The sequence below is a fragment of the Ovis aries genome, chromosome 3 (assembly GCF_016772045.2).
Source record: "Ovis aries strain OAR_USU_Benz2616 breed Rambouillet chromosome 3, ARS-UI_Ramb_v3.0, whole genome shotgun sequence".
Lineage (NCBI taxonomy): Eukaryota > Metazoa > Chordata > Mammalia > Artiodactyla > Bovidae > Ovis > Ovis aries.
In genome coordinates this window covers 185,688,604-185,702,987 of record NC_056056.1, presented here as the reverse complement: position 1 = coordinate 185,702,987, position 14,384 = coordinate 185,688,604, and the positions used below count along the sequence as shown (strand labels likewise).

The window sequence follows — 14,384 nt, the reverse complement described above, 5'->3', positions numbered from 1 at the left end:
AAGATAAGCCCCCCAGGTTGGAAGGTGTCCAATATGCTACCGGGGAAGAGCCGAGAACAATTACTATTAGCTCCAGAAAGAACAAAGCGCCTGGGCTAAAGCGGAAACAACTCTCAGTTGTGGATGTGTCTGGTGGTGAAAGTAAAGTCCGATGCTGTAAAGAATATTGCACAGGAATCTGAAATGTTAGGTTAATGAATCAAGGTATGCTGAATGTGGTCTAGCAGGAGATGGCAAGATTGAACATTAATATCCTAGGAATTAGTAAAGTAAAATGGAAGGGAATGGGAAAATTTAATTCAGATGACCATTATATCTAGTAGTGTGGACAAGAATCCCTTAGAAGAAATGAAGTAGCCTTCACAATCCACAGAAGCATCACAAATGTAGGGTTTGGGTACAATCCCCAAATGATAGAATGCTCTTGGTTAATTTCCAAAGCAAACCATTTAACATCACAGTAATCTAAGACTATGCCCAACCACTGATGCTGAAGAAATTGAAGTTGACCTATGAAGTTCTGTGAAGACCTACAAGACCTTCTAGAACCAACACCAAAAAAAAAAATGTCCTTTTCATCGTAGGGGATTAGAAGTAGGAAGACAAGAGATACCTGGAATGACAGGCAAGTGTGGCCTTGGAGTACAAAATGAAAAAGGACAAAGGCTAACAGAATTTTGTCAAGGGAACATGCTGGTCATAGAAACACCCTTTTCCAACAGCCCAAGAGACAACTCTACACATGGATATCACCAGACGGTCAATACTGAAATCAGATTGATTATATTCTTTGCAGCTGAAGATAGAGAAGCTCTACAGTCCGCAAAAGACTTGGAGCTGACTGTGGCTCAGATTATCAGCTCCTTATTGCAAAATTCAGGCTCTAGCTGAAAAAAGTAGGGTAAACCCCTAGGCCATTCAGGTATGACCTAAATAAAATCTCTTCTGATTATACTGTGGAGGGGATAAATAGATTCAAGGGACTAGATCTGGTAGGCAGAGAGCATAAAAAATTATGGATGGAGGTTCATAGCATTGTACAGGAGGCAGTGATCAAAACCATCCCCTCAAAAAAGAAATACAAAAAGGCAAAGTGGTTGTCTCAGGAGGCTTTACAAATTTTTAAGGAAAGAAGATAAGTGAAGGGCAAGAGAGAAAGGGAAAAATATATCCTGAAATGAAAGCAGAGTTCTAGAGAATAGTAATGAGGGATAAAAAGGCCTTCTTAAATGAACAATGCAAAGAATTAGAGGAAAACAACAGAATGGGAAAGACTAGAGATTTCTTCAAGAAAAGTGGAGATATTGAGGCAACACTTTATGCAACGATGGGCATAATAAAGGTCAGAAACAGTAAGGACCTAACAGAAGCAGAAGAGATCAAGAAGATGTGCAAGAATCCATAGAAGAACTATGCAAAAAAAGGTCTTAATGACCCAGATAACTATGATGGTGTGGTCACTCACTACATACTCACCACACATGGACATACTGAAGTGTGAAGTCAAGTGGGCCTTAGAAGCATTTCTACAAAAAAAAAAATAAATAAATAAAACCAAACCAAAACAAAAAAATCTAGTGGAGGTGACAGAATTCCAGCTAAGCTATTTCAAATCCTAAAAGATGATGCTGTTAAAGTGTTGTACTCAATATGTTAGCAAATTTGGAAAACTCAGGAGTGGCCACAAGACTGGAAAATGTCAGTTTTTATTTCAACTCCAATGAAGGGCAATGCCAAAGAATGTTTAAACTATTGTGCAGTTGAGCTCATTTCACATGCTAGCAAGGTTATGCTCAAGATCCTTCTATAGCTAGGCTTCAGCAGCATGTGAACTGAGAACTTCCAGGTGTACAAGCTGGGTTTCAAAGAGGCAGAGGAACCAGAGATCAAATTGCCAGCATTCGTTGGATCATAAAGAAAGCAAGGGAATTCCAGGAAAACATCTACTTCTGCTTCACTGACTATGCTAAAGGGCCTTTGACTGTGCGGATCACAGCAAACTGTGCATATCTTAAAGAGATGGGAATACCAAACCACCTTACCTATCACCTGAGAGACCTGTATGCAGGACGAGAAGCAATAGTTAGAACCAGACATGGAACAACTGCTGCTGCTGCTGCTGCTGAGTCGCTTCAGTCGTGTCCGACTCCGTGCGACCCCATAGACGGCAGCCCGCTGTTTTGAAATTGTGTAAGGAGTATGACAAGACCATATATTGTTACCTTGCTTATTTAACTTCTATGCAGAGTACATCATGGGAGATGCCAGGCTGGCTGAATCACAAGCTGGAATCAAGACTGCTGGGAGAAATATCAACAATCTCTGATATACAGATGACACCACTTTAATGGCAGAAAGTGATAAGGAACTAAAGAGCCTCTTGATGAGGGTGAAAGAGAAGAGTGAAAAAGCTGGCTTAAAAATCAACATTCAAGAAAACTAAGATCATGGCATCTGGTCCCATCACTTCATGGTAAATAGATGGGAAAAACTGGAAACAGTGGGAGATTTTATTTTCCTGGGCTCCAAAATCACTGCAGACAGTGACTGCAGCCATGAAATGAAAAGACATCTATTCCTTGGAAGAAAAGTTATAACAAATCTAGACAGCATAATAAAAAGTGGAGACATGACTTTGCTGACAACGTTCCATCTAGTCAAAGCTATGGTTTTTCCAGTAGTCATGTATGGATGTGAGAGTTGGAACATAAAGAAGGCTGAACAGAGAAGAACTGATGCTTTCAAACTGTGATGCTGGAGAAGACTTTTGAGAGTCCCTTGGACTGCAAAGAGATCAAACTAGTCAATCCTAAAGGAAATCAGCCTTGAGTATTCTTTGGAAGGACTGGTGCTGAAGCTTAAGCTCCGATACTTTGGCCACCTGATACGAAGAGCTGGCTCATTGGAAAAGATCCTGATGCTGGGAGAGATTGAAAGCAAAAGGAGAAGGAGGATGCAGAAGATGAGATGGTTAGAGAGCATTACTGACTCAGTGGATATGAATTTGAGCAAAGTCCAAGAGATAGTGGAGGACAGAGGAGCCTGGTGTGCCGCATTCCATGTGGGTGCAAAGAGTCAGAAATAACTTAGCAACTGAACGATAGCAACAATATTTAATTTACATAGTTGTGTTAGCTTCTGCTATATAGCAAAGTGATTCAGTTTTACGTATACACACACTCATATATACTTTTTTTCAGATTCTTTTCCATTACAGATTATTATAAGATATTGAATATAGTTCCCTATGCTATACAGTAGGACATTGTTGCTTATCTATTTTATATATAGTAGTATGTACATGTTAATCCCAAACTCCTAATTTATCCCTCTCTTCCCCTTACCTCTTTGGTAACCATAAATTTGTCTTCTGCATCTACAAGCTTACAGAGTTTAAATGACATATAGACAGAAGGAAAATATAAGAGAAAATAACTTTATACAGTGCAAAGAAGCAGGACAACATCAACTCATTCAGGTCTTTTGATATTTCATTATGGCTTTAAGAACTATAGAATCTAGCCCAGGCCTCATCAGATTTCAGTCCGCAGGCCAATTCCATGTCAGCCCCTACTACCAGCTCCCAATACCAACTCTGAGTCTATTTATTACAATCCATGAATTAATTATGGTTTGTACATTTTTAAATGGTTGAAAAGATAATCCAAAAAAAGAATAACATTTTGTGATAAGATTATTGCATAAAATTTCAATTTCATGGAGAAATTCCATTGGAACCCAGCCACATCCATTCTGTAACATATTGTTTAAGGCTGCTTTGTGGTACAACAGCAGATTTGAATAGCTGTGACAGAGACCATATGGCCTACAAGGGAGAAGATACTTCTATTTGTCCTTTCACAGATCTAGCCTACCTATGATTAAGGCATCCTGATGGAAAAATTATAAAATAGCTCATTCTCTACTCTGATGAACTATTACAGTTAAATAAACCATGGTTCCTATCTTTCAGAAGGAAGAAGGGGTAAGCAGATACCGTTTGATATCGTTTCCATGACATATTCTCAAAACTGTCAATCAGTAGTGACGTTTATGCAAAAGTAAAAGGTTTACCTTTACTAACACTTCCCCAGCCAGTCACAACACAAATCTCAGAAGAAAACAGAGGCTCCAAGCTGTGTGGAAGACATATTGGCCTCACCACTGAGTTGAATTCTAGGGCAGAGCTCAGTTGTATCAGGGCGATGTCAGAGTCATAGCTCAGTGTGTCGAAGTCCTCATGCATCACGATGTGCTTTGCCCTTCTCACCTGCATCATGAGCACGCAAGAAATTACAAGGCAGAGTCAATGATTCAAACAACTTCCTTGTATACTGGTCCAAAATAATCCTAAATCTCTGCATTTCCACATGTCGCCCAATGAAGGTGACTTTGTACTAAATTTAAAAGGGAATCTTTGTTAATAATTTGCAGGAATCCATGAAGCACTTTCTGAGGAATGGTGGTCCTGGAAAAATTAGACACTGTGGACCTGTGTACATGGACCTCAGTTTGGACTTCCTGACTCACTTCCCCTAATTCTTAGGTTAAATGTGATCTCAAATTCTATCTTTAAATGTTGGTATAAATGATAAGTGTAAGAGGGCATTAGGAGATTAATAACTAATCTCATGTTTTAGATAAATGTATTCCCTGAAAGTGAAAGTCGCTCAGTCATGTCTGACTCTTTGCGACCTCATGGACTATACAGTCCATGGAATTCTCCAGGCCTGAATACAGCAGTGGGTAGCCTTTCCCATCTCCAGGCCATCTTCCCAATCCAGGGATTGAACCCAGGTCTCCTGAATTGCAGGCGGATTCCTTACCAGCTGAGCCACAAGGGGAAGCCCAAATGTATTCCCTGGCATGTGACAATTTAGAGAATAGGCAGAATGACCTTTAAAACATTTCTCACCTGCTCAGTTGATTCCTTCAAGGTTCTATCATGGTCTCCAGCAACAATGGTCCAGAAGAGTGGATTATTTTTCCTGAAGGAAGAACAACAAAAGTTTGATATGAAAACACATTTTTCACCATTTGGTCTAACACTATCTGGTCCTACCAACATCCACTGTTCAGTCCAGCCAGGATCCACCCACTACCTTGTCTGGAATCTTCGTGTAATTAGGGAACCTGAACCATGCCTTCTGATCTATCTGAGGACAAGTTCCTAGTTGTCTATCTTGCCCTCTTCTTTTGTCCATAAAATGTTTTTGGAGCATTTATCAAATATCACCAGTTTATTTTTAAGTTGAGGAGGAAAAAAACCTAGAGCTTATTTTAAGTTCATAGTGACATTAGGAATACATGAAGAAAATTACATTTCTAATGAGGTCTATGCTTTACTGTTAAAAATATTCAAATACTATGTTATAAGAGTATATCTTTAAAATTATCTTTTATAAAATAATCAGAATTTATGAAATGAAGGCTTATTTATCAATTCCTTAATAGGTAAAATTCACATCTGATATCAGAGATTAGGACACTGACTACTTTGAAAGGGGAGAAGGCATAAGGGGACCCCTAGGTATTGGCACCATTTCCTTTCTTGGTCTGGGTGCTAGTTACATGGTTGTTTGCTTTGTATAAATTCCTCTAACCATGCTAATGTTTTGTACACATTTAATAAACTTCAAAAAAAGTTTAAGAATTTGATCCATTAATTTGCCACATCAAGATCTCCAGCTGAAAAAATATCCAAGGAAAGAGTCCCTCGATTGCCACAAATATACTGGCAGTGATTCTTCATTTTTCAAAACTGTTTCTTCAGTAAAAATAAAGTTATGGAAGTAGTTTTTCAATACACTTAGTCAAAGAAGTTTCTTCATACAGGTAGGCATCTTCTCTCTAATCATAACCATGCTCATTTCAGTTCCTTGCATGATGAGTCTGACTCACTGATGTGTTTCAGTGTGCCTTTATTAAGGGAGCCGACTCAAGTAAAGTGCCTGGCAAGTATACGGGAGATAGTAATGAGTCCATAGTGGTAGCCATTATCACTGTTATTATCTGTCATGTACTCTAATGGAAGGATCAACTTTATTTTCAAAGTCATTCTCTAAATCATTACTCGGTAGTAAAGAAACTTATTTATTAAAGCTGTTACCAAGGCTGCTGCCCTAGAATCATACTCCTGCCCCTCCCTTGGATGGAAACCAACTGTTCTTATCTATGTTTTGGAAGGAAGCTGCAAACAGAAAAACAAGAACTGGTTAACCCTAGAAAGGGCTTCTCTGGTGGCTCAGTGGTAAATGATCCACCTGTTGGTAGATGGAACTTGGTTTCCATCCATAGTCCAAGAAGATCTCACATGCTGTGGAGCAACTAAGCCCAAGTGCCCCAACTATGGAGCCTGCGCTCTAGAGCCTGGGAGCCACAGCTCCTGAAGCCTGAGAGCCCTATAGCCTGAGCTTGGCAACAAGAGAAGCCTCTGCAATGAGGAGTCCACATACTGCAATGAAAAGTAACTCCTGCTTGCCACAACTAGAGAAAAGCCCACATAGCAAAGAAGATACAGCACAACCAAAAACACATGGATAAAGAAATAAATGCATGCAGGTGGGCTAAGTTGCTTCAGTGATATCCGGCTCTTGTGACCCCATGGACCATACCCTGCCAGACTCTTCTGTCCATGGGATTCTCCAGGCAAGAATACTGGAGTGGGTAACTATGCCTTCCTTCAGGGGATCTTCCCAACCCAAGGATGGAACCCACACATCTCACATCTCTTACATCTCCTGCATTGGTAAGTGGGTTCTTTAACACTAGCACCACCTGAGAACCCCAAATAAATAAATATTTTAAAAGACAGCTTCTAAGAAAATAAAGAAGGTGGCTGAAACTGGAAAAAAACCACTGATTTAGGTTTGAGACAGATTCCAATGTACAGCTGCAAAGTGAGTTTATTCCCCTAAATTAAGTTTATTTTTTAAACTTTTTATTTTATATCGGAGTATAGTCGATAAACAGTGTTGCGAGAGTTTCAGGTGGACAGCAAAGTGACTCAAATACACATGCATCCAGTCATTCTCCTCCAAACTCTCCTCCTATCCAGGCTGCCACATAACATTGAGAAGAGTTCCCTGTGCTATACATTAGGACCTAAAATCCCACATGAGCGTGAAGAAGAGTGTGGAGTCAACAAAAGGAGAACATGCCAGGTTTTCCCTAAAAATAGAACAACAGTACTCAGCAACTTGTTAGAAATACAGATTCTCTGGCTCCACACCAGACTTTAAGTCAGAAACCTTCCAGAAAATTTTGGTATTTGCTAGGCTAATACTAAGGGTAACCAGTGCTAGAGATGGTAGCATATGGGATGTAGTACAATGTTGCTGTCAGCTGTCCTTATCACCTTTTGTAGCAATGTTAGCCAGCCTGGCACATGGTGACCTTTAGCAAAAATGATGTCTATCTCAGCTCCCAGATTTTGTACATTTCCCCAACTGGCTCATTCCATGCAGTAAACTTGCCTTCCCAATGGATTTGGGTACTCCCTTTCAATGGAGGCTGGAGCCCTGGATGTCCATAAGATTGATAAGGATGAGACAAGGAGAAGCAAGTTCTTGAAGGAATCAGCTGAAGGATACCCAATGGCAAGGCATGAGTGAACATACTAATTCTTTACACTAGCATCCCAAAGCTTCTGGGTAAAGATATACACAGTTCCAACTTCAAAAAAAGATATTTCTCTGGTCAAGTAAATGAGACAACTATAAAAGTTAAAGAAAAAATGAGGTAACCTTTTCCACATCAATATAAGTATAAGGCACGTTTTGTGTAAAAATTATAAAACACAACATAAAATATTTATGTATAAACATTAATGTAAAATCAGATAATTAAAACATTCTGAATGTTGATTACTTCTAGAGAGGAGGAATGGATTAGAGAAATGGAGGGGGTAGTTTAGATTTTACTTGATAACTTTATTTGAACTGCCTTTTTAAAAACAAGCAATACTACTACTTTAGCAAAATTTTACAAAGAAAACAAGAAGGGTCACTAAAATTACATACAAATCTTTTTGTGGTTAACTTAAATGGCTCACAAACATTTATAGCTGACTGTGTTTATTAATCTCAGTTGACTCATCAAGTTGAATATCTCACCTTGTAAAGAATGGTTTGGTGCGGTCTATATCTTGCGGCAAGGAATCATAGTCTATGACATAAATTCGAGAATAAACTATTTGACAAGGGAGTCTGACAAAGCTTCTTCTGCGCCTCTGGCATCAGTACTAATAGCTGGTTTCTCCAATACTTTAATTTTCATTAATTAGTCAGCTGTGATTGAGGCTTTTCCATGGTACATAAAAATGCACTTTGATAGAATTCTTATAAAATGAATTTCTCCAACAGCCACGGGGTGCTAGAATGACCCATGTGGTTGAGCTGGAAATATCTGTGTGATCTCATGTTTACCTTAATATAGGTACATTAAGTCAGAAAAATAGGTTTATGTAAGTGAGTTAGTATGCCTACTTACATTTTCTAGCTCTGTTAGCTAAGAGGGGCTATAAGCAATAACACCACCCTGGTAGCAACTGAGATGCTCAGCACCAGATTTTAACTTCTCATGCGGCTTATGGGAGAAATGGCTGCTTCTAAGACTGAGAGGGGTACATAGGATGAATTTGGAGCATCTTTGTCCCAAAAGGATGGTGGCATATCAAAAAAACAAGAACTCACAGTGGTCAAAACTGGAATACTCACCCTGAAAGAACACATAGGGATCAAAGCTGGAGCAATTCAAGCAACAAAATAAATATGTAGTATTTACAAAAAAATAAATGTCCTCCAGCCCATATTGGTTTAATATACAATTTAATATGTAAAAGGAAAGTGAAAGTTGCTCAGTAGTGTCTGACTCTTTGCAACCCCATAGACTATCTATTCCATGGAATTCTCCAGGCCAGAATACTGGAGTGGGTAGCCTTTCCCTTCTCCAGGGGAACTTCCCAACCCAGGGATCACACCTAGGTCCCCCAACTGCAGGTGGATTCTTTACCAGCTGAGCCACCAGGGAAGCCCAAGAATACTGGAGTGGGTAGCCTATCCCTTCTCCAGCAGATCTTCCCGACCCAGAAATTGAACTGGGGTCTCCTGCAATTCAGGCGGATTTTTTTTTTTACCAACTGAGCTACCAGGGAAGCCCCAACAAAAGTAAGAGAAGAGGCAAATCTCCCCTATGGAATAACTTTAATTTATGCAGAAAACTCTGCACTCAAGATGATAGAGCTTAATGCCCAACTGCTTGAGTGTGGGCTACCCTTAGCCACTTGCTTGCAAAGAATAGGTAAGAATGGGAGGAAGATGGGACTTAACAGTGGAGACACCTGGCAAATACCAGGTTAACATCATCAGTGAGAAATCATGCTGGTAGCATGTACCCTTCAAATGATGTGATGAAATGGACATGTCATGGACATGTTACCTTTATGGATTTCCTGTGGAGTCCCAGAAAAACCATGAGAAAAATATCTGATGAACTCAAACTGAGGTACCTTCTACAAAATACCAGATGAGTAACTCCTAAATACCGTCAAGACCGTTAAAAACAAGGTCTGTGAGACTCAGAGCCAAGAGGAGCCTAAGGAAACAGGACAACTAAATGTACCTTGGTGTTCCAAATGACAGAGGGAATGACTACACAGACCTCGAGACAGGAACAAGCACAGCATGTTTGAGAAGAGGGGTGGGCTCATTGGGGACAAGCAAGAAAGGGTCAAGATGGACTCATGGACAGGGTGTGGTTCTGGACTTTGACTGTACATTGGAATCATTTGGGGAGTATATGTTTATTTTGGGCTTCCCTGATGGCTCAGAGGGTAAAGCGTCTGCCTGCAAAGCAGGAGACCTGGGTTGATCCCTGGGTCAGGAAGATCCCCTGGAGAAGGAAATGGCAACCCACTCTGGTACTCTTGCTTGGAAAATCCCATGGACAGAGAAGCCTAGTAGCCTACAGCCCATGGAATCGCAAAGAGTCGGACACAACTGAGCAACAATTTACTACTTACTATAGTTGATTTACAGTGTTAATTTCTGATGTACAGCAAGTTGATTCAGTTATACATATACATGTATTTTAAAAAATATTCCTTTCCACTATGATTTATCATAGGATACTGATATATATATATATATAGGCATTCGGCCTAAAGATTAAGTTAAGGGCAATGGGAGAGGGATCTTCAAGTCTAGGAAGGATGATTACATGCAGGTAGAAAGAGATTGAGTTCCTGTTTTCTGGAACTGCAGTAAACTTTGATTAATAAATTATTGCTATAGAGAAGCAGACTTGAGCTCAACATAACAATCAAAGATGCCTTAAATGGGATGAACAATTTCAAGATTTGATTTGCTTTTCTTCACTGACCTTGTTTTAAAAGAGGCTAGATGGACATGGGTCAGAAACACTGAAGGGAAGATTCATGCTTTAGAATCAGTCTGCATGGTTTTAGGAGTTACACAATTATATTTATGTCCTAAGTATGCTACAAAAAAAGGTTTCCCTGGTAACTCAGTGGTAAAGAAGCCACCTGCCAATGCAGGTTTGAGGCCTGGGCCTGGAAGATACCCTGGAGAAGGAAATGTCAACCCACTCTAGTATTTTTGTCTGGGAAATCCCTTGGACAGAGGAACCTGGCAGGCTATAGTCCATGAGGTCTCAAAAGAGTCAGACATGACTTAGTGACTAAAACAACAAACAACATGATTATTGTTGTTCAGTTAACAAGTCAGGCTCCTAGGTCCTTCACTATCTCCCAGAGTTTGCTCAAATTCATGTCTATTGAGTTGGTGATGCTACCTCACCATTTCATTCCCTGCTGCCCCCTTCTCCATTTGCCTTCAGTCTTTCCCAGCATCAAGGTCTTTTCCAGTGAGTTGGCTTTTCATATCAGCTGGCCAAGGAATTGGAGTTTCAGCTTTAACAAGCAACATGGTACATAAATACATTAATAAAATACCATCAGCCTCACTCACGAGTGCACACAATGCGCTGCAGTCAGAATCCAAATCGAGTTGATGATGGCACCTCCACAATGGTGATTGCCGAGAAACCTCAAACCCACCTGCCATGGCCAACAGTGGGGGCAGGCTTCTACTCCTCCTGCAATTCTTCTAGAAAGCCACTGGGGACTAAACGGAGGGATGCCACAGACACCTACAGCAAAGGAAATCAAACCAATGACCCATTCAACTGAAATAACTAAGAACACACCCCTCCCCAGTATGTCTTGCCATAGTCAACAGTGGAAATTGGAGAAGGAAATGGCAGCCCACTCCAGTACTCTTGCCTACAAAATTCCATGGATGGAGGAGCCTGGTAGGCTACAGTCCATGGGGTCACAAAGAGCCGGACACAACTGAGTGACTTCACAACAACTTTACAACTAGTCAACAGTAGCAATTCCCAAACACAGATGAGTTTCAAGAAGATGCAGATTCCTAAGACCCATCTCTGAAGAATCTGATTTTAAAAGCTTGCCTAGGTGACTCTGCTAACCAGTCAGGTTTCATAGGTACTGGCCTACAGAATTATCAGCCTAGTGGTTCAGTGGTAAAGAATCCACCTGCTAATGCAGGAAGATCCCCTGGAGAAGGAAATGGAAACCCATTCCAGTATTCCATGGAAAACCCATGGAGAGAGGAGCCTGGTGGGCTACAGTCCATGGGGTTGCAAAGAGTCAGATATGACTTAGTAACAGAACAACAATAACTACAGAATTGTATTTATTCATTCATTTAACAAATACTTAATTAGTACTTGGTGTTATCAGGCACTGCTCTAGACATTGGTGATGTATCAGAGAATGGAACAGACAAAAATCCTGGCCCTCGTGGAACTTACATTCTAGTAGGAAAATTCTGTTTGTTAGCAAAGGGTATGCAGTTCTTTATTATATGTTCTTATTTTATGTCTCTTTCTCATTGTTTGAAACCATTTACCAATCCCCAGACATGCCAAATTTGCCTAGACATCCAAATGCCATTCTCTTGTCTAGAATACTGCTGTGACTCAGATCAAATACTGTCTTCCCCATGAAGCCTTCTCTGACTCCCCTTCAAGAAGTAGACATCTTTCCTTCTTTACAGCTCCCTATGAAACTTTCTATTACAAATCATCAACTATAATATATATAATACATGCATACAGAGCAATGAAAGATCATAATATTTAACATAACACTTAAGGTTATAATGAAATTAAAAATTAAAAGTGTGTTAAAAAACAAACCCAAAAAACTTTGCTTTCTCCCTTTGCCCCTAAATGCAAAATCATATTACAGAATCTGGAAAGATATTTTAAATATAAAATTTGCATATGAATAGATGAAGAAAAAAGATTGCTCTCTGTACCTCTTTCTTCCTATTTTAAAGCTTAATTCTTCTTCCCTCTGTTTATGGGGTCCATGCAAAAACCCAAACAGAATTCTAAAAATTTCATGAGCCTAAATATAAAACCCATTCTTCCTCACTGCAAAGTATTATCAATGTAAGATGAGACTTTTGAAAATAGATAGCTAGTTACAGAAGAAAGAAGATTAAATAGATCATAATCACATGGCTATCAACTCACCATATGGAATAACTTTTGCAGAAGATATAGGATTGGTTTTGGGAAATGATGTTGATCCAATTTTGTTTAAAGAGTCTGTAGAGAAAAAAGATAATTGAAAGTATTTACAGTAGCCTAAACTAGCTGAGTCACTTGCTTATGCTGGTCAATCATAAAACCACTCTTAAGTTGATCTTTCAAATGCTAAATGCCAGATGCCATACATGTAATTTGGTGGTATACCTTTTAATATTCCTATTGTCTTCTAAGCATTACCTCCTTCTTTGGCCTCATGACATTACTCTTTTTTAAAAACTATATATATCTATGGTCATCTCTTCCCAATCTCAGTCTTTTTTTCAGGGTCTATTATTTAGTCTGAAAAACATTCCATGAAAGTACTGTACATAGCTTTATTTGTATTCATTTACATATATATGACTTCCAAATGTCTCTCTTCAATCTAAATCTCCTTCCTGGATTCTAGATCTAGACTAGATCTAGAACTACAAATTCTAGGACTGCTGGATATGTCCATCTTGATCTCTCACAATCTCATAAAAGTCTGGGTATCTCAAACAGAATCCATTGATTTTAACAGTCAAGATGGTCTTGCAATGCTTCCCTGTATCATTTAATGACTCTACCAGCCATCCAGCCACTCAAGCTAGAATCTTGAAAATCATGCTGGAAATTTTCTTCATATACCTCCTCCCATAAAACATAACTAATCAAGCAAGGTCAGAATAAATTCTTACAATAACTTGCTCACACTCTCCTTGAAAGTGAGTTTACCCCTAACCTCGATTGCCATTTCTATGTTACTGCTAAGGTTTGAACTTTGGCTCTACCTCTTGCCAGCTATGCATCTTTGGGAAAGTTACTTAACTCCTCTAAGCCTCTATTCCCTCATCTGTGAAAAGCAGAACAGTATACAAACCTTTTCAGTTTGTACTGAGGAATAAAGTAATACTACATGTGAAGTGATTAGTTCATACCTGGTACAGGGTAAATAATCAATAAATATTAACTAGACATCCTATGTGACTGGTGATGGAAGTAAACTCCAATGCTGTAAAGAACAAGATTACATAGGAACCTGGAATGTAAGGTCCATGAATCAGGGTAAATTGGAAGTGGTCAAACAGGAGATGGCAAGAGTGAACACAGACATTTTGGGAATCTGTGAACTAAAATGGACTGGAATGGGTGAATTTAACTCAGATGGCCATTATATCTACTACTGTGGGCAAGAATCCCTTAGAAGAAATGGAGCAGCCCTCATAGTCAACAAAAGAGTCCAAAATGCAGTTCTTGGGTGCAATCTCAAAAACGACAGAATAATCTCTGCTTGTTTCCAAGGAAAATCATTCAAATCACAGTAATCCAACTCTATGCCCCAACCAGTAATAAAAAGGTGACGTTGAATGGTTCTATGAAAACCTACAAGACTTTCTAGAACTAACTCAAAAAAGATGTCCTTTTCATCATAGAGGACTGGAATGCAAAAGTAGGAAGTCAAGAGACATCTGGAGTAACAGCAAGTTTGGCCTTGGAGTACAAAATGAAGCAGGATAAAGGCTAACAGAGTTTTGCCAAAAGAACACACTGGTTATAGCAAACACCCTCTTCCAACAACACAAGAGGTGACTCTACACATGGACATCACCAGATGGTCAATACTGATATCAGATTGATTATATTCTTTGCAGCCGAAGATGGAGGAGCTCTATACAGTCAGCAAAAATAAGACCAGGAGCTGACTGTGGCTCGTGAACTCATTATTGAAAAATTCAGATTAAATTGAAGAAAGTAGGGAA

General features: G+C 39.4%; 1 protein-coding gene across 1 annotated transcript in view; it reads right to left on the bottom strand.

The window, feature by feature from the left end:
* OVCH1 (ovochymase 1) overlaps positions 1-14,384 on the bottom strand; it is an 89,825-nt gene that overhangs the window by 58,319 nt on the left and 17,122 nt on the right. Inside the window, exons 8-11 of the mRNA XM_042247329.2 lie at positions 12,586-12,660; positions 10,989-11,169; positions 4,916-4,988; positions 4,075-4,270 (exon numbers count right to left, since the gene is read on the bottom strand). Coding sequence (XP_042103263.1) covers positions 4,075-4,270; positions 4,916-4,988; positions 10,989-11,169; positions 12,586-12,660 — 525 coding nt within the window. The remainder of the gene's footprint in view (positions 1-4,074; positions 4,271-4,915; positions 4,989-10,988; positions 11,170-12,585; positions 12,661-14,384) is intronic.